Raw genomic sequence first — 20,626 nt, 5'->3', positions numbered from 1 at the left:
CTTCACTCTTGAGTCTGGACACAGCTAGAGGCAGGTAACGCAAACTGCTGCCCGAATAACAAAATAAAAAGAGAGAGAGAGAAAAAAAAAGCCTCTTGTAAAGATTGCAGAAGGAGGAAGGGCCGCTGTTATTCCCTCGTGTACCAGTTCCCCTCGCCCCCTTCCCCGAGCAACTGAGAGAAGGAGGGCCCTCCTCCCTCTCCGCGGTGGGGGCTGCCAGTTCGCTTGGCGGCAACTTGCAGAGCTTGATCTGGCTCAGCCCGGGCAGGAGCTCGGCCGTCAGAGTGGTACGCAGGCAGGTCCGTGGGGGTGTGGTGCGTGCGTGCGTGCGCGAGTGACCATCGCAGGAACGAACGACGACGGCGTTGCGCTAGTTGCGTGCACGTCTCCGCTGTGCTGAAACTGGATATTTGCCGTCGAGACAGCTTGGAATACCATATCGGAAGACTGGGGATTGGAAACGTTCGCGCTGCTGGAGGCTGTTCGAGAACTTAGCGGACAGGCGGTGGAAGCAAACTTGTTCGGGTGGTGTAGACAAGTCGAGTACGTGACCGTTTCTTTCGAGTGGTTGCTCTTACGTGCTGTGGTCGTGTCGGAGCAGACGTCCGTACATTTCGGGCGCGGAGTGATCTTGTGGTCGCCAAATACCGAGGACTAGTATTTTCCAAGAAGGCGAGGCTGGGGTCCAGTTAGAAATGTCCGCACATTCCTCAGAGAGGCATCGAAACGGTGGCCGGCTGTTGTTAATTGAAACCGAGTGGATCGAAGCCCCTTCGTCAACTCGTTGATGGTTGTCATGACACCGTTCTTGCCACGGCTCCTGGAGCCAGCCACGTAGAGAATCCGATTCCTCCGTGAACGCGCACCACCCCAAAGATGGAGCTGTTCCCCGTGCTCTGGCTGGCAGTGTCGGCCACGGCCCCCGTGCTCATCGTGCTGTGTCTCTGGGTGTCCTACGTCTTCCACACGTACCGCCGCAAGTGGAGAACCGTAGACCTGTTCCTCCTGTCTGTCTCATGCCAGGACCTCGTCACCGCGCTCTTCTGCTTCGGATTCTCGGTGCTGCGCCTCATAGGGCCGAAGATGGCCGCTGCGCCCTGTGGATTCGTTCTGTGGGGCCTGGCGGCCACCAGGACCTTCCAGTTAGCCACACTCGCGTCCGCTGTGGGCGACCGCCTGCTGACCGTGCGATGGCCCTACCGGTATCGGTTCAGCGTGCAGAGGAACCAGATTCGCTACCACGTCGCAGTGCTTGCCGTCATAGGCGTTCTCATCGGAGTGGCGTCGGCCTTCGCCAGGTCTTCGGAGTCCATGGTGGAGTGCTCGCTTCACCCGCAGCTGTGGGACGGCCGTTACACGCTCTTTGTGCTTGTGCTCTACGGGTCGCTCATGGTTGCGAGCATCTGCATGAGCGTGGCCATGGAGGTTCAGCGCTGGCAGCTGACCAGAAAAGCGCGTCTTCAGCAGCTGAGGACGGCCACCCCGGAGTACGGAACCACGAGCACGGGTAGCAGCGTCAGTTCTTCCAGCTCGAGGCCGCTGCACGTGCTCGGTAGGCAGACCTCCAGGAGACCCTACAGTCCACAGGTGCTCTGCGAAGCCGGTGTGTCCGAGTTTCGCTGGACTGTTGTGGCCGTGGTTACCCTACTGTCCTTCGCCATCAACCATTTACCCTATCTGGTAAGTCGCTTTCTACACTAACAGTCATCTACAAAAAAAAGAAATCGGCGCTTAGTTGGTTATAAAAACCTAAATACTGCACTGTGTATATCTACAGTTCCCATCTTTTTTTTTTTTTTTTGGCACTGGAGGGTTATATCTTGGGAATTGGAGCTACGGCTCTGTTTAATACATTTAATGCAAGAGAACCGCAAAAAATCCGCACATTAAGACCAAAAATAAACTTGGGCACTAGAGCCTTCGGCTTTTATGGGCGTACATGACTCGCTTATTGCCGTTCACATCCTGTTGCAATTGTTTGCCAAAAAATAATCATAACTAAAAAGCAGCGTAGCCGTCATAAAATAGCGGCACGCAACACACCGGACGTCGCCCTATCATACGGCCATTACCGCAGCATCGCACGCGAACGAAATCACAAGTTTGACGGCATCTTCTTCGTCCATGTTATTTGACTGTCTTTTCGTTCTGCTTGCTTTAATGGCACGATATCAGTGGGGACCATACTGGGTTTTTGTTCTGCCTTGCCGCTCGCAGTTACACAAAAAAGTCAACTTCGTTGTATTTTTGTCTCGGAAGTGGGTAGTTTGCCTGCCTTAATATTGCGCCTGATGTCTTTGGTCAGTGCAGTGCGACCATATTATAGCCTGTGTTACTTAACGCGAACCAAGTAGTAATGCCCGAGTCCCACTACAGGAACAACCGACACCGGCAAGCTTTAAATCTGAATGTGTAATGCAGGCGAAGGCACCTTCGGCAAGCTTGCAGTGTTTCGGTGCTCGTGAAGTAAACACGGGTGATCTCAAGATTGCCTGGGCTACCTTTGCAAGCATGCTGTGCCTGTTTGAGGCTTGTCGGTGTCGGTGGTTTCTGTTCGTCACACTCGTAGGACTCGAACATAATGACTGCATTCTGGTGAAAAAAAGAAACATCAGTTTTTGGCCGCCTTTTGAAATGACGTTAGCTTGCGTCTGCATTGCAATCTGCACCGCCATGGAGTCCCCAATGACTCCAGGCCATTGTAGTAACAACGGGCGACGAACAGTCGTTCTCACACGAGCCAGCGTTCGCGTGCGGCGAGCGTTGTTCCCAGCTGCCGAAACTCATTTTACGGGAGAATTCGTGGCCACACGACCAAGTCATTACATGCTGCGCAAGTCTACGCGACGCGCGGGTGCTGGTAGAGTATTGTGTGGAACTGTATGGACACTGACAGCGTAAGAAACAAGTTGCTTATTCCGTTGACGCGCATCTTGATTCGCTTTTCGGCATCGGCTGCAACCTCGTTAGCTGCAGGGCAAGATGCCCGGAGATTCTGCGGGTCTATTGACACTGAAGCCCTAACGCAGGGCTCCCATGCTTGTAGCTTCGAGATTCGTTCTTTGGCCTTCTTGTCGGCCAATCGCAATGGAATTTTGCTGAAGAGCAATAATAAGTAGCTCGGGACGCGCCCTACGCTTTTTAAGCTGCCACCGTGAGCACACCCTCCGATGTCTTAAGCCGCAACAGCTCATACATCAAACAAGAGACATGGATTTTGCTGCAAACATGACCATATTATCGGCACGTCACGCATCCTCGAAGCTTGCCTGCTTGGTACGTATGTACGCTTCGAACATCTCTTCTGCAGTCAGTTTTTGTATGTGAGTATGTCCAATGTCTGACAGTGCCGTCATACAAGGATGAAACACGCTTCAGATAGTGTCTACAAACTGTCTTTTGTATGGTGCATTGGCAGTGTGACCGCGACTTATACTGCAGGCGTACAGTGCGGTTCACCAGAAGCAGGAGTCATTATATTTTCTCCAATCAGATCAACCAACGAGAATGGCCATCAGTATCACGCATGCTGTCTGAACGCCGAGTGACATGCACCCCTTTACAGACATTAAGCTGGCTCGTAGAAACAAAAAGAGAGAAAAAAAAAAAAAGAGACACAAGCCTAGGAACGCATAGGAAGTGTGGCGCTTCCTCCGCCGTTGTCCCCAGCTCCGAAATGGAACCCTCGTCCCGTCGCCATGATGTGTGCGCCGCCACGCTCGTTTCCTGTGCGGCACCGACCGCTTATTGTAAGCAGAGACGGCAGGGGGCGTCCGCCTCGCGTTTCCGGTCTTGACACACACGCGTGTGCACTTCCGCCGTCTCGTAACTCGATTGTTCACGGGCCGCATTACACGGCTCGCGCTGCTGCGTGCACCCCTGGCAGCAGCAGCAGCGCGGGGTTGTGCAAACGAGGAAGCCGCAGCGGACAAGCGGGAAACCGATTCCGTTCCCACGCAGTGCGATCTGAATGTGGATTATTTGGCCGGTCGCTTTTGTCCGGGGCGGTCACGTTCGCGCAGGTCGGCCTACCTAATCAGCCCCGTATAAATAGTCGTAGCTGTAGCGCGGCAGTGTACCTACTGTCACTATATCCCATTTTTAACTGACCCAAAAACCGAAGCTACTTCTGTTTTGCGTCGGTTTCTTTCTGTTACGAATGTTCGACAATTGTATTCATTTATTTATATCTTCCGCGTTAGAGATTGTAATCCAAGGCTTAGGGCAGATCTAACACACGCGGTATTGCAGGGGAGAAAAAGAAAAAGACAAGATCATAAGTAGGACTATGCTTTAAAACAGCCCCTGAGGTCACTTCTCTGCCGAACCCGAACACAGCCAATCACGGTTAACAATATGAAGGCCTCAGCGAATCACGAAGCTCAGAATACAGGGAGCACTGAAAGATGTGAACATGGGGAAATGAGCATGTTCCTCGTCCCTGTGCATATCGTATCTTCCAAATCTATACGTATATTCTGAGTTTCGTCCTTCAATGATGAATGGCTGCCTCCGTATTCTGCAGGGAACTAACGAAAGGAATTGAGCGAGAGAACTCTTCGAGACATCCGATCTTGTGCGAAAGCGCACCGAGATCTCTTGTTTTGAATGGAAGGGTTCGGTTGCCCTGAGACAACAGTCTCGTAACGGAATACTTGTAATCCGTTACTTTTTCAAGTATCTTGTAATTGCCACGTTACTTTTTTTTGCGGCAGAAATTTGTAATATAATTTAATTACAAAATATTGGCAACGGATTAGTTTACTTACTCGTTACTTTTTTCAAAACATGTACATGACACAGAAGCTGGACAATATAAGCAGGCAATTCAGCAGCATAAAGATAGCAGACTCGACAAAATATAAAATATCTTGCAGAGAAAAATAACAGAAAAAAAAAAACGATCTTTTGTACGAGCGGTCACTACAACCACTAGAAAAACGTGCAAGGCATGTACAAATATGCGAAAAACAAAGATCGCGAAGTCAACACCGAGTAGGTGCTATCTTCTCAATCTCCCGGCTGAGGTAGACGCTGCTACTGAGCATGCGCACCGCTAGCTTTGTCTGCGGAATTCCAGGGATAAGTTTCCGGTCGCCGTAAGCTAGCTGGATGGCGGGTGTGGTTGCAGCTTTCGCTGCCTTGTCAGCTTACAGGTGAACGGGATATCACCAGCATTCCTGGTCTTAAATACAATATTTCATTTTTACAGGGACTACCATAATGCGGACATTGCGAACATCATAAATATTTCTATTGTTTTCTTGATATGTGGACGGGGTAAGTAACTTCGCTCTAAAAAATGTTTGTGCGTCTACTTTCATGCACAACACTAGGAGAGCCAATCACCGCAACTTACGGAGGCAGCTGAGCGAATGACAATGCCGAAACATATGTTGAGACCAAAAAAAAACCAGTCTGAGTTGTGACATTGAGCAATGCAAAACGTCACACTTGCATTAAGACTGCGTTTTTTGGTGTAAACATATGTTTCGGCATTGTCATTCGCTGAGCTTCCTCCGTAAGTTGCGGTGATTGGCTCTCCGAGTGTGGTGCGGGAAAAAAGCAGACGCACGGGCTTTTTTTTTAGAATGTTGTAACGTAACGAGTAAAGTAATCCGTTACTTTTTAGAGCGAAAGTAATTTGTAACGGTAATCCATACATTTGAGACTCGGTAATTTGTAATTGTAATTCATCATATTTTTCAAGTAACGGGCACAAGTCTGCCCTGGGACCAGCTGGACGACCGACTTGTGCTTAGGTCGGACTGTTTATCAGGTATGCGGTGGCCTCTGAAGGGGGAAACTGTTGGCAACCCGTTTTCTCGCTTCAAAGTTCACACTTAGTTATTGTTTTCTCACAAGCATACTCGCTCACGGGGCTTGCGGGCACTGTGCACGCGCCCACAGCACAGGTGACAGATGTGTCCTGCGAGCATCCCCAGACGTCCATGGAAGCTTAAAACTTCCTGAGGTCGTCCTCCAGACCGTGCGTTCGGTATTTTTACAGCGTAAAAGCTGGTGGTGCCGTCGCAGAAAAAAATAATAATGTGCCGCGCGCTTTTGTTTCGTGAGTTTTTCGACCTAGAACATCTATGCTGACAGTTTTTATGACCAATTTTACTGTCATAAAAGGAAGAGCCTCAGTCTGGGTGTCTGCAGGCTTTCTGGCGTATGACGTATCAGCAGTGCGACCGCGGATTTAGGCTATGAAATAAGTATATAGCGGCTCCCAAGGCTCACAAAGTACGTAAACAATCTGTTGTTTCTTTTTTTTTTTTTAATAAAGGAACGGCCAATGACACGGCTCATCAGCCGCAGGAAGCGAAAGAATACACAGTCAGCGGGGAAAGCCTTTAACTGCATGTGAATTTCTCTCGGAACGTGAACGCGCCTGACCTGATCCTGTCACCGTCCATAAGCGCACGGGAGAAGCTGTGCAGCGAACAATACATCCTCACTAATACCAGAATGGAAAACGACCGCCTGATGGCGCTCGCGATTGCGCGGCACTTACACCAGGTCGTGCTGAGGTCAAGGGCTGAGGTTCCTTAATTTTACGCGAGGTATAATTTCAGAGGCTCTCAAGAGAGTGCCGTTTCACGACGAAACAAACGCAGTATATACCTAAAAAAAAAAGAAAGAACAGAAGAACTCTCTCACGATAGCGGTGAGATCAGGTGCATGGCAGTGGGCCACAGCGTACGCGGCGGCAAATAGTGCCCTCTCCGCCTAACGGGACACGGTGTTTTCCTGTTGTATTCGTTCGCGACCTGAGCTAGCTGGGGGACCGTTTCGGAATCCGCATGCTCCAGCGGTCTGTGACAGCGGGAGAAAAGAAAAAAAAAAAGTCGCGGCGATAAGGTTTTGTTTCCTCCAAGAGAAGAAGAGCGAATGCGTGCAATGCGTCGCCTGTAATCTCTGCGGCGCATCTTCGCAGAAGAAAGCGGGTCAAACGGGCGAATGAGACAAGATTCTCCCAGTGCCTCGGGGAGGATATGCGCTAAGCATGTATGCACGCTTTGCTTTGCGGTGAAGCGGCCCAGAACCAAGGCGAATCTATGCTTCTGTTTTTGTCTGTGGGGAACGCGTTGAGTCGGCCGTTCATTCACCACGTTCTTTATCTGCGCCCATCCGTGCCGATCTCTCTTTTCTCCCTCTCTCTCTCTTTCCTAATCTCAAAACGAGAATTTAAATTCTGGTAATATCTATTTGCGTCCTAATTTCCATGGCGGCACCGGAGACGGTTATGGTGCCAGGGTAGCCAGCCTCGGACTGTATGCAAGAAAATGTAACGCCATGTTTTTTTCTGTTTTTTTGTGTGTGTGTTTGCACATGTGTTTGAAAAACAGTCCACGTGTGAAGTATTTTAAGAATAAGGTTGTTAGTTCTAAAAGTGTAGGGTACATTTATATACGCGCACTCCGCGATATACTGCGAATGTGACTCGTGCTTTTCGCATTCTACTTCGAAATTATGCTGGAGGGCATCACAATTTGCCACTTAGGTTAGTACCTCAACTGAGAACTTTCCACTACTATACATAGTAGTTTTGATAATAGTAATTCAACACACAAAACAAAACAGAAAAAAACGGCAATGGTTTGTTTGCACTAACAATGTCGCGAGCAAGTGCGACCCTCAGCCACGACGCTGCGCTTGTTGCGAGCGTGCAGACCTCAGATCAGAGATTCCTTCATCTGAACAGGGATGAATAGTTTCTTCGTTCCAGTTTCGTTATTCTCAGCTGCAGACGTTTGTTCTTTTCGGTCGTCGAAGAACAAGAGTCATATCAGTCATGTCACCCCCTGGCCTAGACATTGCTCCTAATTCGAGCTACGGGACCCTGTCTGGCCTTAATCGTTGACTCCAAGGAAGTGTTGACCCCAGACTATGCGCGAGCTACATTTCCACGGCATCGAATCAACAACATGAAATTGAACGAAAGAGCAGATCTGTGCGACTCGACCACAGGGTCCCGGGGGGGGGGGGGGGGGGGGGGGGGGGGGGGGTGCTACAGGCCGGTTCTCGTCTGCCATCATAGCAGCGCTCGCAGACGACGAAGGTTCTTTCGCATGCATGCTCAATTGGCCTCGTCTGATTGAGACGAATGAGCTTGAATGTCGAGCATTGGACATTCCCTGGCTCGGATGCGGCGTGTGAAAGAGTCGCGAGAGCTGGCCCGACGCCAGAGGCTTCGACGCCATTGTTTGGCTTTGCCTGAGGCCGGCTTGTTAGCATAAATCAACGCCGAGAGAGAATCGTTCCTGGGAGACAGGATTCTCGCACGTATCGGGGGCAGGATCCTCCGGTGTCGAAGGGAGCAAGGTCTTTTGGGGCGAGCGGCGATGAAGTTGCTGCAGACATCCTCGAGTGATTCGCAGGGGATCGTGTTTTGCACCGGCTCGCGTCATCATTATCTTTTCGATCACCCTCTCGCTCCCCTGAATTTTAGCTTTCGAAATACCTACGTTCGCTGTCAGGGGCTACAGAATGCTTCTGGAAGGCTTTTCAAGTTGCTCCCGAAATCGCCGGCGTCAAGAACGGCGTGGCAATCATTTTCATTCTTCTTTTTTGAAGTGTTGCAGCTTTGTGGTTCTCCTCTATTACGTGCAAAGGACCATGTCCAAGAAAAACCTGGCGAGCAGTTTTACTCCTACAGCACAGGCTCCATTCCATCTTGGTATGGCTTATGTTTGTACTTAGATAGTTTTCTTTGAAGTTATAAGCCCAATCTTCACGAGCATAAGACATATACTTCTTTGATTCTGCCATGCTTTCCGATTCCAAATACTCAAAAAAAAGCTAGCGTTATGTCTATATGCTATGCGTTTTTATCAACTTTGGGTATAATTATATATATATATATATATATATATATATATATAAAAGGCCATAAACGCCAGTGTTTTTCTGCTTATATTTTTCTCACTTATTCACTTAAAAATTATGCAGCGTTTTCTGCCGTTGAAACCAGAAGCCCTGCGTACATGACACGTTCGCAAGTGTTTATGTGAAAAAAAAATTATTAAGAGGCGACGTTGCTTTTTGTCGCCCTATGCAGAAACAAGCACCCGCCCAGTAAGTATATTTTGCGATAGATCACGCTAGCGGACACTCGCGCGTAAACATGTTGACGCCGACGGGGGACTAAGCTGTCGCCTGAAGGCCTCTTTCCTCATTTATGTGCTTCCCTGCGTCTGTCCCAACGAATTGCTCTCGGTAAAAATACACATGTGACAAATGGGCGTGAATGTTTTCGCCTCGGAAACATTTGCGTACTTTTAAAACCTTGCCATAAACTGACGATGTTTGACTAGGAATGTAGAGGTAAAATATCGTATTATACGTCAGGAAATTTGGCATGTATCCTTAGTCGTGACGTATTACGGTCGCATATTTCACGAAAAAGAATAGCCGTTATTTTTGTTTTCTTGGTTACTACAAAAAATGAACTCCTCAACCGAGCTCGATAGGATATAATAGCTCGTGCATATAGCAAATGACTTCAATTATCGTCTAGTGTCAATCTAGTTTCCAATCAAACGTGACACAGCGAAAGTGCAGTTCAGGAGTGCATTCAATTTATTCTCTTCCTCGATAGTAATATTCGTGTATTTTGGGATGCCTCCAATCTCGCTACAGCTTCCAATTTTGGATACCGACCGGTTAAAGAAGGAAGGGGAGGGGAGGGGGCAGTTTCTGCTTTTATTCTTTATGGGCTCGTTGCCCTTTTAAATAATTACGCTAGAAAAAAAAAAGTAAGTGGCTGGCTTCCGATGCAGCTAAAAGTGTCTGGATTTGAGATGTTGCCGCTTTGCTGTTGCTACTTTCTGGAAATAGCGTGTGCCTCCAAGAAAGAGGCGCGCTCAATAACTTCGAAAGACCAACAAGAAACGTGCCAGCCGCCGTTTGTCACCTATTTTGAGCGGCTGCTGCGGAAAGAGAGGGGAAATAATAAAAAGACAAAGAAAAATAGACCGTGCGTAAAACAAATGACCGCTTTACATCTTCGTGTCGTCTGATAAATGAAGCCGAAGACGCGACCATTTGCTTTTGCTCGTTTCTTTTTATTCATTAATTTTTTCATGCTCCGCTAGCCATAGCAGACTATTTTTTTCTCCTTTTTTGTTTATAGGATTGAAGACGAAGGTAAATGTGATCGATTATTTGGAAGGAAAAGAGGGGTGGGCCAAGAATGTTACAAATGTCCGGATAAGTTTTGGCGGCCGTTACCGCATCCGTCCTCCACAGGAATTAAAAGTCTCGCTGTGGGGGAACTTGGGGGCGCTGTGAAAGGACAAAGCATCCGCAAAGTTGTATCGTGTGTGGTTGGCATCCTCAAAGTACTATGATGTGTGATGCTGTAAATAATACTAGAGGAGCAAGACAATACGATCAATATTCCCAGGACAAAAATGACGTCTAAATATGGCGCCAGTTTTAGTGCTGAGCAGATGATGGCCTGACGTAACACCGATTAATTCTGTAGCGGCTTCAACACCTAGTATTCGTTTAATCAATTAAAAAAAGTATTATTTTTTTAAAATGTGATTCCAAGTTTTTGGGACATTCGCGTGTTGCGCCATCTCTCTAAATTCCTCAGCAAAACGCATCAAGAAATTTCATTTCAGACGAACAACTGCGTAAATCGTAATCTTCCCCGGAAGAATCATAGACGGAAATAATACAATATTAATTAATACTACATAGAAGCTTCTAAACGTACATGTTTTATTTCGATTCTTGACATAGGTTTGTTTACTGGGTTCCTCCCATATTATAACTACTTTGGAAAAAAACTTAAATCTCTCCTCCGCATTAAAGAAACGTAATATTCCCGAGGATTGTAATAGTGCGAGACTCTTGGTATACTTACCAAAGTTAAAATTTCACTATTTTCATAAACATACTCATTATTCGTCGGAAACTTTTCGTATCCATCACAGTCCCTGTAAAGCTACCATTCCAGTGTACACAGTCGCACTAAGGCGAAACAACCTTCACGAAACACGTATTATCATGGTGGTATTATCTATTGTGAGAGGCGTTTCTACTTGTAATGCCACTAACGACACTTCGTGGGGTCTTCGCAGTGAAGCCGAAATGGGATGCCTCGGCAATAAATGCCACAGTCTGTTGCGGCAGATAAAGCCAACGTTGGGTAATTTTACACTGTAGGCAGAGCGACAGGACGGATGCATGGATGGATTTAGTTGAACTCTTTGAATCGGGCGGTAGCCCCTGCCACCTCACCTATCTTTAAAGTATCAATTTACGCTGCTAATGTACTTTATGTACTTTTACCGTGCGGTGGTAGCTCCTCTTTGTAACTGGGAGCGAGCACCCTTTGATTCATCTACACCGATCAACTGCTGCTAGCGCCAAAATAGTCAGTTGGGTTAGTTGGTTCATACCACTACAGACTAAAAACATCCAAAATACAAGGAAAAGGGAAGGGTTGGCGACAACGAGATGCTTTCAGCGTCCGAAACGCGTCTTCTCGCGTGACCGGTGCAAAACAAGACTCCGCTTCTCCCCTCTCCCCAGCTGGCACTCGGTAACCTCCACACGATCCAAGTTATCTAACCCCGATTTCTTTTTTTTTTCTTTTTTTTGGGGCAGCGCGAGATTTTACTTTGCCGAGGAGGCTCGGAGGGTGGTTCGGGGTCGCGATAACAGGAGCAATATAATGCGAGGGAAGGTTTATTGTACGTGTGGCGTTCGATAAGGCCGCGCGTCGTCCTCGAGCTTGGCATTTCGGAACAAGTCTGCTTCGAAACACGAATTACACTGGACAGGATTAAAGAGTAGCTCGGTCTTTCCTCCATTTTGTTTGCTTGTTTCTTTGCTTGACCTTTGTTTCTGACGAACCGACGAGCGTTGGCCGGATGTGACCGTGGCCGTTTATATGATCGGAGCTGCTATTCCTGAACCGCCTCTCGTTACATGGCTGCTGCTAGGAGTTAGCATTCTTTCTTTCGCGGGCTCTACTTATATTTTTGTTTTCTATGCTTCTTTTGTTTGACTTTGAGCACGTCCTGATTGTATTGCACACTTATGGAAATAATTTTTTTCTCGCCCTCTGTTCGATTGGCTGTCGCGAAATCGAAGAGGACACGCCAAGCTGCGATTGAGGTCGTCGTGTCCTTTTTTTTTTCTTTTTTTGAGCCAAGTTGTTTTTATTTTTCACGCCGCGCGATGAATGTTTTGTGGGTTCTTTCTCGCGCGCAGTGCCGACCTGTCTCGTCGCGGCTGTTCCGACGACTGGACTGACAGGAAGATGGGACGGACGCGTCTTTTGCTTCGTGCTGGCTTCGCTATTGTCCTTGTGACGTTCCGGCAGGCCGCTTCGTGTTATAGAGTGACGCCTAGGTTGAGCCATGTTGTACACTCTAGTACGCGCGTACGGAATACAGCGGGTCTTTTATGCCTAGGAGGAAGAAAATAATATAGAAAGAGTTAGTGCGCGCCCTCATTTTGCTTTCCGGGTCTTTTGATTTGTATAAGGGAACTGTATCGGGCGTCAAGTATTAGCCACAACCAGTTCGTTTTTTGCCTCCCACTTCGTAAAGCGGAGGGCATCGAGGTAATAGTTGCGGAGACGGAGGAGTTGCAGTTCCAAAATGTTTTGACTCACTCCTCCTACACCCCGGACCTCGCGCCATCAGACTTTTTGGCTGTTTTCCAAGAGGAAGGAAGATCTGGAGGGTGCACGGTTTGCGTCTGATGAGAGGTTGCCGATGCAGTGCGCCGTTGGTGCCGTCGGCCACCACCACAACGGCGCGCGAAGAGTAGTGCGCATCTAGCGGGAGTGCATATACCCCGCCGGTAGGGACTATATTGAAAAAGATTATGCGCTACCGGGAAAGAGGAGGTTCTAAACTTTCTTTATAATGTAAGATCTTTCAATCCCATCACTGAATAAAAGGGTACAGTCAAAACTTACTGATTGCCCCTCGTATTAGCAATGTGCGACCTTAGGACAAAAAGCTCTCGTGTACAAAGGAAGCCCGCAAAAATTTCGCGCAATGATCGTACACCTCATATTTAAGTAGCGTGTTTACATTCTTCGCTCGCGTAACAGGTTAGGCCGCACTGGCATGCGGCCATCTTGGCTCGCCCTTACCCTCTTTTTTTTTGGAAGAGCAGTCAGTCAGCTCGTCGCGGCCTGGGGGCCGGTCTCCAACTCGGGCGACGCTAATCACTGGCTGCGATCGAAGGCCGTGCCTCTTTGTATTTCTTGTTGCGCCTCTGCTCCCAAGTATTAAGGGCAACGTCGGGGATACACCCGCCTCGAGACACAACGGCAGTGCACGCAGCAGCAGGGAGCGAGAGAAGCCCGAAGGCAGGGAGCGAACCAGGTCGCCGCCACCGCCCGCGGAACGCAACGTGTGACGACGTGACCGCCGCGTGAGGCTTCGATACCGCTCGGCTCCTGGCAACACACCAGCTTGAGTAAAGGCCGGAGCGCTGCTCCCGTGACGTCGCGGTTGGAGGCGACCGGGTCTGGCCGCCGGGCGCCTCGGGAAAGCGCTGATGTGAAGGCATCGCGACTGGAAACTACCCCTCTGACATAAGAAATCCTGAGACAGGCAAAAAGGGAGGAGAAACAAGTCTCAATTGAGACGTCGTGTTTGTCCTAGCTCTTGTTTTGTCTACGTCTCGGGGTTTAGTATGTCGAATAAAAGCCAGCTCGCCTGCCAGTTAGTAACTTTGTCTTAAACTACATCAACTCATTAGCACCCTTTTTTTTTTTTTATATAGAGTATGTAAACTTGCAACTCCCGACCTCGGAATGGTTGTTTTATCTTGTCTTGCCTCAATTTTTTTTAACCATTAATTTATATTTACATGTCAATTTAAGAAGCCATTTTATAACATTTCGAGAACGTCACTACGATGTTCGAATTAACGACTGCTCAAAAACATAAGGAAAAAAAAAAAACGAATCTCTAAGGAGAAGCCTTATTTCCAGTATTGCCTCCTCCTTCTGGCGTTAATGACGTCACGCGCCCGATCTTTCCGGCCTTGCCTCCTCTGGTGGTGGCGTTCCTCGGCGGCTCGCCGCTACCGATGCTCTCTCCCGCCGGGCGTTCTCGCGTTTGGGTTCTTCGGCGACGAAAGGCCTCGGGCGCAACGCTGCTTGCTGCTCGCTTATTATTGCACGCATCCGCTTAGTTATTATTCCACGCGGCGGCGCTTCATTTGCAAATGCGACGAGCGGAAACCGCCAGGAACGCGTGAGAAGGAAGTTGGCGCTCGCCGGTTTACGCAACAGATGCCTGCGCTGCTCGTGCCGTTGCCGCGTTGAGCAACCCCCCGGCTTCCAGAGTGAGGTCAATGTGGCGCGAATCGGACGACGTCCACAACTATACTGCAGTCTTCAACCGACGTTGGTTCCCCAGCCGCCGTTCTTTTTTTGACTCGTTCTTTCCACTCAAGCGCTGCCTTTCATCTGTCACCTTCGTAAGCGCGGAAAAGGTGGCGACGAATGGCTGACCGCAATTATATTATGCCACCGCTCAGCTTGGTCCAGCGAATTCGGATCGTCATACTGCATGGTCCTGATAACGTAGCATTTGTATACATCATAAAGGGCCCTTTGGATAGGAGGTGGATAGGGAATTCCACGCTGATCGATCAGTGTTCTGCGGGAGAGCGTGGCGCCCCACAGATCCCAAGCATTCGTACCTTCCTCGTCTCTTGTCCCCGCCTAACTTTGAAGGCAACGGTCATAGACTGCTAATACATACCATACAAGATGCAGTCTTCAAACGCTCTCTGAGGCTCCTCCATGTATGGCGGTTTCATCAGATCGGTCATACAGATTCTGTGTGCAGGCATGTTCCAAATATTCATGTGTAGGAAGCAGACATGCATTTCGAAGATGTCTGAAGCATGTCTGAAGCGAACGCTGTGTCTTCGTTTGTTTGTTTGTGATGTATAAACAGTGTGACTGCGGTTTAATGATTGAGGCACTCGTCGTAACCGCCGTTATCGCTCTCAAGTCGAGGTTCGAGGTAATTCGTTAACTTTGCAGATAGTATCATCTTTGGTGCTGTGACTATCGATGTACCGAATCTTGGAAAGTGCCCAGTAGGGTTATTTTATATATAGGGTGTCCCAAGTCACCAGGCTCAATTTAAAATGGACCGTAAAAATCGACGCCTGCACGTAGCAATCCAAACTTTTCGTCAAATGTGTATTTCACAGGTCGGTTTTTTTTATTGTAAAATAACGAAGTGTAGCTCCCTTTCTGTAAAAAATAGGACCAAGAAACTTGCCAGGGTCTACGGCGGGCCCTCGACGCAGACGACCAAGTCGAGTTGTAGGACGCGTTTGGAGCTGGTGTTGATAGGTGGCGTCGGGAGCACCGTAGGAAGGTGTAGCCGACCAGCGAAAGAAAGCAGATGATACGCAGACGAAATCTGACGGCAACAAAAACGCCGTCGTTATGCAACCGTGTTTTTTTTTTTAACTTTAAGTTTTGCTTTTATTGTCCGCATTTATTTTTTAGCCAAAGGTACGGTACACAAAGATCATGTTCATTTTAATGAATCACGGCGGTCGCGAGCAGTCTCGATAAGGAGGTAGCGCCATCTATCAATACGAGCGCCAAACGCGCACCGCAACTCGACTTGGTCGTCTGCGTCGCCTTCCGCCGTTGACCCTGGCAAGTTTCTTGGTCCTATTTATTGCAGAAAGGGAGCTACGCTTTGTAATTTTATATGAAAAAACCGACCTGTGAAATACACATTAGATGAAAAGTCTAGATCGCTACGTTCAGGTGTCGATTTTTACGGTCCATTTTAGATCGAGCTTGTGGTTTCAAACACCATATATATAGTTGCCGGTTCATCATTGTTCTTCTACCATTAGCGCCGGTTCACTTGTTTAATTCAGCATCTCGCTTAGAGTCAATGACCTTGCATGTATTCTTAACGGGCAACAATGAACAATTTCTCGGACGCTAACGAAGCAACCCAGCATGTGGGGCCGGTCGTTCAGTTTCTTCGCACCGATTGTATCGATAACTTCACGTTCGGCGCCCGGCATACACAGCGCACAATGGACTCGCCATCAAATTCACGGTCGTGCGACCCACATCGCCTTGATCTGCTCAGAGCTGACAACATTGTCTAGGCACTCGTATGTGAGTGTAGCAGAAACACGAACATCGCCAAACAAGACCATGGTGTCCTCCATATCCACGAAAGTGCGGAGCCACGAAGGCCATCGGGCTTCATTGTCAGTCCTCTATCGGGATGCATGCCGGACAGGTGCGCTGCTCCGTAATGACGGCGACCATGCTTGCAGAGTTCAGGGTGACGTGTTCGTGCAACCTCACTTTGGTAGTCGGCGGCGTGAGCGACCGCTGATGAGAATCCTGCACCGGCTGAAGGATTATGGGCCGCTGGCAGGTTGGAGATGAAGACGATCGAGGATGAATAAATGAATCATGCATCACTTGCTCTGTCACCGAAAGCTACAGGCGCAGGAATTTCGATATGTTGAACGCATGAAGGTTAAACGCGACGGCCAGTATTTTGTGCAGCAGAGAAGGTAAAATCAATAACAAAGTAATAAAATCTAGGCAAAATAACCCTCAGACAAAGCTCAAAGAGTAATGTTATAACCTCGATGATGTCGACAAGGTGGGATGGCTGAGTGCCCGTACTGTTTAAAAATCTTTTTTCGAAGGCGCACAAGGAGCTATCGAAATGTTCTGTCGTCGAGTCGTAGGCCCGCGTATGGTCAGAACGAGCGAGACGCCCCGAAGGTTCGTTGCGACGAGTCAAGCCTCATTTATCCGGATCACCAAGCGTGTCCAACTCCTTTGGGCATGCACCGTCTGGCTCCGCCACTCCACGCTGTCATCATCCAGGCGCCTGGCGTCTCGTCGAGGGCGTCTTCATCGATTTCTGGAGTTGGTCTTTGTCGTGACTCCAACCAGGACAGACAGGTAGTCGCAAAAAGACGGAGCATCGAACTTCCAACTCGTCCAGCGTCGAAGGTATGGGCGTCTTGTCGCCGGGAGCTCGGGGGCCACGATGCGTGACGTATTCCTGTGAGACCATAACCTTCTCGATATGGTAGCGGCGCCACCGCGTTCGAGTTGAACGAAGCTCAAAGGAACCCTATACATGATATATGTCTTTAGCGGCAAGTTGTCCCATTCAATAAGGAGCTCGAAGCTCCTTCAGGCATGGCAGCTTCCAGCTTTCCCGTCAAACAAAAATATATGCACGAGAACAACTGGCTTGCAGTCATCATTGTATTGTCTGTTCCTGACGGATGGACTTCTCAAGTGTCCTCTGAGACGCAATCGTTAAATGCCGCTATCTATCTATATATATATATATATATAGAACGCCTATTATATGTTTGCTTGATGTTATCGATTTTTGCGCCTGTATGTGAGCTACCTGACTACTTACTAAACACGAATGATTCTGCACGCCGCTAAATATTTTTATCCGCTTTAATTGACCCACGAAGAGTCGTTCAACTCAAGGGCAAAATAACGCCGCTTGGTCGTTTCGCGTACGTAGAACGCCACAGGCGACAATTTGGTTTGGTTCGCGTCATGCCTTTGGCAGCTCGGCATCGTCTAGCCCTGAACTCAATTTCGACATTTTGCCATCTAGACAAAGTGTATCGTGCTCGGATACCACGCCGTGGGATTGATCCCTTCCGTGCTCGACGTCAATTTGACGGGATTAGGCGAGGAGTTTTATCGCGGGAGGGAACGTGGCGATTGGACGACAATTGCATGTTGCTGCTTTTAATGACGAGGCACCGCCTCGTTTGGTTCAAAGCCTCGCTGACCTAGATCAAACCTAGAAGAAACAGAGAATGAAGAAGAAAGAGGGGAGGGGGGGGGGGGGGCACGCAAAAAACGTATTTGCTTTTTGTTCAAGTTGTGTCAGGAATTCATACTTTGTTTAATTGCAATATGGATACTGGTGAGCTGACTCCGACTTATTTACGCTGAGCAATGTTTGCTAAACATATCTTTTTGTTTAATTTCCGGGTTGGATTCTACTCTTCCTTCGTGCGTGGATGATATCCTCTCGGGAGCATGATTCCCGAGCCAAACTTTTTGACGATCCTGTTGGCCAAAATTTCTCTTAAACGTTCCAGGGCGTCTCTTGCCGCGCACTGCACTGCAATTGTAATCTACGATGGACGCTTGGCGAATGGAAATACCTATAGCGAACGCTTTCCTAGAAAAATAGTTCTCCGATGCGACTATGAGCTTGACGTTTCCTGTGGTCAGGTCATGCTTAAATGTCATATCTCGACATCAAATACACTCTCGGGTAAAACAAAAAAATGCCACGTAATTTGCAAAGCTTTTTCCGTGCACCGTAGCCATTGATTCTCATTCGCGAGTTGGAAAGTAGCTACTCACACTTTGTGTGTTTGTCTGCGTGCGTGCGCTTGCGTGAGTTTGTGTGTGTGTGTGTTTTGGGACTGTATTGACGCTTGTGTCAGACCCGCCTTGGTTCCCCGTGTTTCGTTTCGTGATCCGGGCACAAGGGGATCTCCCTGTCCGCTGCTCATTGTCTGTCGAGTCGCAGTCCCGCTGCTCATGCACGATGAGACAATGACCCTTCAAGCATCCCATCTCCCAGGCATGTTTGCTTCATACATGTGTATGTTTCCAACGTGTTGGCAGACAGTTTTTATGACCAATCTGGCAGGGCCGTCACGCATCAGACACTTTCTGCAGACTCTCTTTTGTATCGTTGGGACCAACTTGAGTTCGACGATGCCGCGTGTTCCAACAAACACGGACAGGCGGGCGCTGCCAGAACTGGCGAGCCGGCCAGCGGCTATTAGAAGCCCGCAGCGATCAGTGCTGCTGACCAGCGGGATTGTATACGCGGGGCAGGCGGGCAGACATCGGCCGGGCCGACGCGGGTCACCGGCAATTATTGTGGACGGCCTCGGAACAACCGTCGTGTGTAAGTGCTGTCCGGGCCTGTTCCCATTACGAAGCCCGCCTTCCGCAGACAGCTCTCATCGAGGGGCAGCGAAAGTACGCTCGTTCGAATAATCAGTTTTAAATTGCGCCGGAGGCAGCGGATAGTCCCACGTTCCCGGGCTATCGTTGTTGCTGCGTTTTCTTTTCTTTTTAACTACGAGAACCAGCTTTAATGTTGCTGTCCCACCGCTCAAGCATCAGACAAAAGACATGGCTCCAGACATGAGAGCAGGATTATCTGTGGACTCTCCTCACGCATGCTCAAAACATGCCGAAAGACAGTTTTTGCATGACCAATCTGAACGTCATACGAGCAAGAAATGCGCCTCAAACAGTTTCTGCGGAGACGGTCTTCCCTATCATGTATTATCAGTGTCTTTTCTATTATGTATTATCAGTGTCTTTTCTATTATGTATCCTCAGTGCGACCTCGGCTTAAAACGCTTGCTGTGAAAAGCGGGGCATCATACAGTTAAAACTGACAACTGCGGACCCGCACGGTCCGCAGTTGTCAGAAGTATCCATCCGGTCTGCGAAATGCTCGAGTCGAGAGCAAACGAGTCTCTAATCCCCGCCGCCAGTATCTGCAGCCGAAAGTCCGTTCTTGCGGAAGCCACTCCCGCGGTTCTCCCTCCTAAATTCCTCCTTCTTTGTTGAGGGGTTAGGAGATTCTCCAGCGGCAGCGGGTGTCCTAACGGTGGATGCCCTCCCGTTCCTCGTAACTTGTTAGGCTGTTACGAAAGCGTGACAGAACACAACGAGGAGCCAACCCGCTCCTTAATCGTTCGTTTTTCTTTCCCCGACGCCTCGAAAAGTGTTTTCGGTCCCCGCTGCGCCCCTCCCGAAATGTAATCGGCGCGTCCCCGAACGGTGCGGCAGTCAAGATTCCACGACGATGGAGTTCGGCCAGAGGCGGGGGAAGCAGCGTCGAGAAGCGCTCGTCGCTCATGAGCAGGAAGATCTCAATTGGAAGCGTCTCCCCTCCCCTTCTGGCTCGTCGGCTGCCGATCCGGAATGGCCGGTTCCCCTTATCTCCGGCCACTTGTTTCTCTGCTCGGGGCTTTTGTAACTTTGTACTTCTCAACCGCTAGAGGCGGCAGGGCAGCCTGATGATGAGCTTCGCGGCGCGCGCTTCGATTCGCCCGGCCGTCCGTTGGCTGCTTTGGTATGATACGGCCCGACGACCTTCGGTTATCCCCCTGGCCGATCGTTCTTGCTGTTCTGCGCTGCGTGCGCTCCAGCTTTGGACGAAGCTCGTTGCTGTTATTGTTGCGCATCGACGCTTTTTTTTTTTTTTTTTTTTTTTTACCCACTCGTGCTCGTTTCGTTTTCGAGACACTCCTTCCTTCGTCCCCCACCTCTTCCTCCTCTCAAACTCGGCTGGTGCTGTTCGTTTTTTGGTAATGCAACTTCGACTGTATCATGGTTTTCTGTTTCTTGTGTTCGATTGGAACTTGGGGCATCGCGCTCCTCGGAGCCTGCTTGGAGCGTGCCACAGCTTGATTAATGGCGAGCGCCGTGCCTCGGGTAAAATGTGTTGGCCCGTGTAGGTCCCCCGCCTGACCCTCATTCGCGGAGTACCCTCGCCGTCCTCTTTTCCTCTCTCCAGGCTCGCTTCTCCGTCCTCTCTGG

General features: G+C 49.1%; 1 protein-coding gene across 1 annotated transcript in view; it reads left to right on the top strand.

Annotated features, from left to right (window-relative positions):
• The first annotated feature begins 240 nt into the window (after positions 1-240).
• The window catches only part of LOC8032665, a 103,204-nt gene continuing 82,818 nt past the window's right edge, over positions 241-20,626 (top strand). The window contains exon 1 of the mRNA XM_029975445.4: positions 241-1,680. Coding sequence (XP_029831305.2) covers positions 877-1,680 — 804 coding nt within the window. The 5' untranslated portion in view covers positions 241-876. The remainder of the gene's footprint in view (positions 1,681-20,626) is intronic.

The sequence above is a fragment of the Ixodes scapularis genome, unplaced genomic scaffold (assembly GCF_016920785.2).
Source record: "Ixodes scapularis isolate PalLabHiFi unplaced genomic scaffold, ASM1692078v2 PGA_scaffold1__304_contigs__length_218370807, whole genome shotgun sequence".
In the NCBI taxonomy this organism is placed as follows: domain Eukaryota; kingdom Metazoa; phylum Arthropoda; class Arachnida; order Ixodida; family Ixodidae; genus Ixodes; species Ixodes scapularis.
This window is presented reverse-complemented; position numbering and strand designations above follow the sequence as displayed.